Source organism: Callorhinus ursinus, unplaced genomic scaffold (assembly GCF_003265705.2).
Source record: "Callorhinus ursinus isolate GAN/ISIS: 27379988/994484 unplaced genomic scaffold, GSC_fseal_2.0 scaffold121, whole genome shotgun sequence".
Taxonomy (NCBI): domain Eukaryota; kingdom Metazoa; phylum Chordata; class Mammalia; order Carnivora; family Otariidae; genus Callorhinus; species Callorhinus ursinus.
The window spans coordinates 925,880-928,327 of NW_027397183.1; the positions used below are offsets into that span (position 1 = coordinate 925,880).

Below are 2,448 nucleotides of genomic sequence, written 5' to 3' on the forward strand. Positions count from 1 at the left end.
CCCAGTCTTCTGGTCCTGCCAATGCTCTGATCTGATGATGACATTATTGATATGAGTTCTAAAGGAGAAAAAAGCAGAGCCATCAAACAGCTCTGTAAGTCACAGTTGAGAAAAAGGTTGTAAGTTTGAAAATCTTGTAATATTTAACTTCACCAAAATTAGGATAAAAACATTAGATGGTGTCAAGAATTAAGTGTCTAAAGTTCAAACACTCCCTTAGCAACATGAATTTTTCCATATGTGAAAGAGAATTACAGAAGTGGTGCTTATTAAAGACCTTAGAATCATTATCCACCAGGGAAATGCAAACCAAAATCGCATTGATATAGTACTTCACACATACTAGGATGGGTGTACTAAAAAGAACATATAATAACATGTTGGTGAGGAGGTAGAGAAATTAAGATCCTCATATACTGCTCTTAGTAATGTAAAATGGTGCCACTGTGTTGAAAACAACTTGGCAGTTCTTCAAAATGTTGAACATTGAGTTATCATATGATCCAGCAATTCCACTCCTAGGTATAAATTCTACATAAATAAAAATACATGTTCACTAAAAACTGGTACATAAATGTTCATAGCGGCATTATTCATAACAGCCAAAATGTGGAAATAAACAAAATGTCAATTAAGTGATGAATGGATAAGTAAAATGTGGCATATCCATAAAATGGAAATCATTCAGCAGTAAGAAGGAATGAAACACCAATACATACTACAATATGGATGGGCCTTAAAAACACCCCAAGTGAGAAAAGCCAGACACATAAGGCACATACTATATGATTTTATTTGTATGAGACATCCAGAATAGGGCTATCCATAGACACAGGGAGCAGATTGGTGGTTGTCTAGTGCTACTAAATGGGGCAAATATGGGGGATGATTTTTTTTAATATGTGGGTACTGGATTTTTTTGCAGGGGTGGTGGATTATGAAAATGTTCTCAGATATCAGTGGATTGGAGAACACAGGAAATTTGAGATCACAATGTGTGAAATGCTTGACACAGGTGTAGCTGGTTGTCCTGGTGGAATAGAGTATCACAGTTGTCAGAAGATCCTATATAGAGAGCACTATTATAATTGCAGCTAGAAGGCTCATGTTTTTATTGTGTAAGAAATTTTCCAGAATGAAAACTTTATCTAATTGCTGATCTCATTAGAGAACCCACATTTCCTAGCTAGCTTCCTCAGGGCACCCTTGACCTCCTTGTTTCTCAGGCTGTATATGATAGGGTTGAACATAGGGGTTATGACACAGAAGAACACAGAGACCAGGATGTCCATGTCTAGGGAGTAACCTTCTCTGGGTCTGTCATAGTTGAAGTCGGCCATTCCATAAAAGACCACAACCACGGTAAGGTGGGATGCACAGGTAGAGAAGGCCTTGCTCCTACCCTGAGCAGAGGGAATCCTGAGAATGGCAGAGATGATGAGTATGTAGGACACTCCAGTAAACAGGCAAGGGCTCAGGCCAATGGTGGCACTGGCCACATGGAGCACAGATTCATTGAGAGAGGTGTCTGAGCAGGAGAGCTTCAGGAGCAGTGGAATGTCACAGAGAAAGTGGCTGATTTGGTTGGGCCCACAGAGAGTGAGTGTGGCTGCCAGCACCGTGTGTGTCACAGAATTCACCAGTCCACACAGCCAAGACCCAGTCACCAAAAAAACACAGACCTTCACACTCATGAGGACTGGATATTGAAGAGGGTGGCAAATAGCTACCAAGCGGTCATAAGCCAGAGCAGCCAATAAGACACATTCAGTGCCGGCCCGTGTCACGAGGAAGAAAATCTGGGAAAGGCAGCCTTCATATGAGATGGTCTTCTTCTCCCGGAAGAAGTTCACCAGCATGACTGGGATGGTGGTGGATGTATAGCAGATGTCCAAGAAACTCAGGTTGCTGAGGAAATAATACATTGGAGTGTGGAGAGCAAGACTGATTCTAGTGGCTGTTAGTATGAGCATGTTCCCCAGGAGTGTTGTCAGGTAAATGATCAAGAAAACCAGGAAAAACAAACCCTGTAGTTTGGGGTGGTTGGAAAATCCCAAGAAGATGAATTCAGTGACATCTGTTTGATTGTTCATTTCAAATGGTGTCATAGCTACAAAAAAATGAGAAAAAATAAAAGCCATAATGAGAATGTACAAAGAGCACCCTAAATTGGCATGTTAACTTGCAAGGTCATATCAAATATGTTGGATATAGAATGGTCTGGACTGTGGATGGTGGAGTGCAGGAAAATTTTCAGAGAGATCACAAGTTCTCACTCAACATATCTAGCCAGCTCAGGCCCAGGGACCTCCCATGGGTTTACATAACTGCTGGTGGGTGAAAATAAATGTTGGTTAAACCCAACAATAAACCATTAACTTCATTAGAGTGAACTCATGTAGCTTAGTCTCATTGTGTTAATGATATCTACCTATCATTGCCCTTTCT

At 40.8% G+C, this 2,448-nt stretch overlaps 1 protein-coding gene across 1 annotated transcript; it reads right to left on the bottom strand.

Annotated features, from left to right (window-relative positions):
- Nucleotides 1-1,148: 1,148 nt before the first annotated feature.
- On the bottom strand, nucleotides 1,149-2,108 carry LOC112813434 (olfactory receptor 5V1-like). The gene has a single exon (XM_025858491.1). The coding sequence runs from the start codon at nucleotides 2,106-2,108 to the stop codon at nucleotides 1,149-1,151; it is 960 nt and encodes a 319-aa protein (XP_025714276.1).
- Between the last annotated feature and the right edge of the window lie 340 nt (nucleotides 2,109-2,448).

Bases quoted from the DNA above. Each gene is read 5' to 3' on its own strand.
- LOC112813434 (XM_025858491.1), bottom strand. From the start codon at position 2,108: ATGACACCATTTGAAATGAACAATCAAACAGATGTCACTGAATTCATC.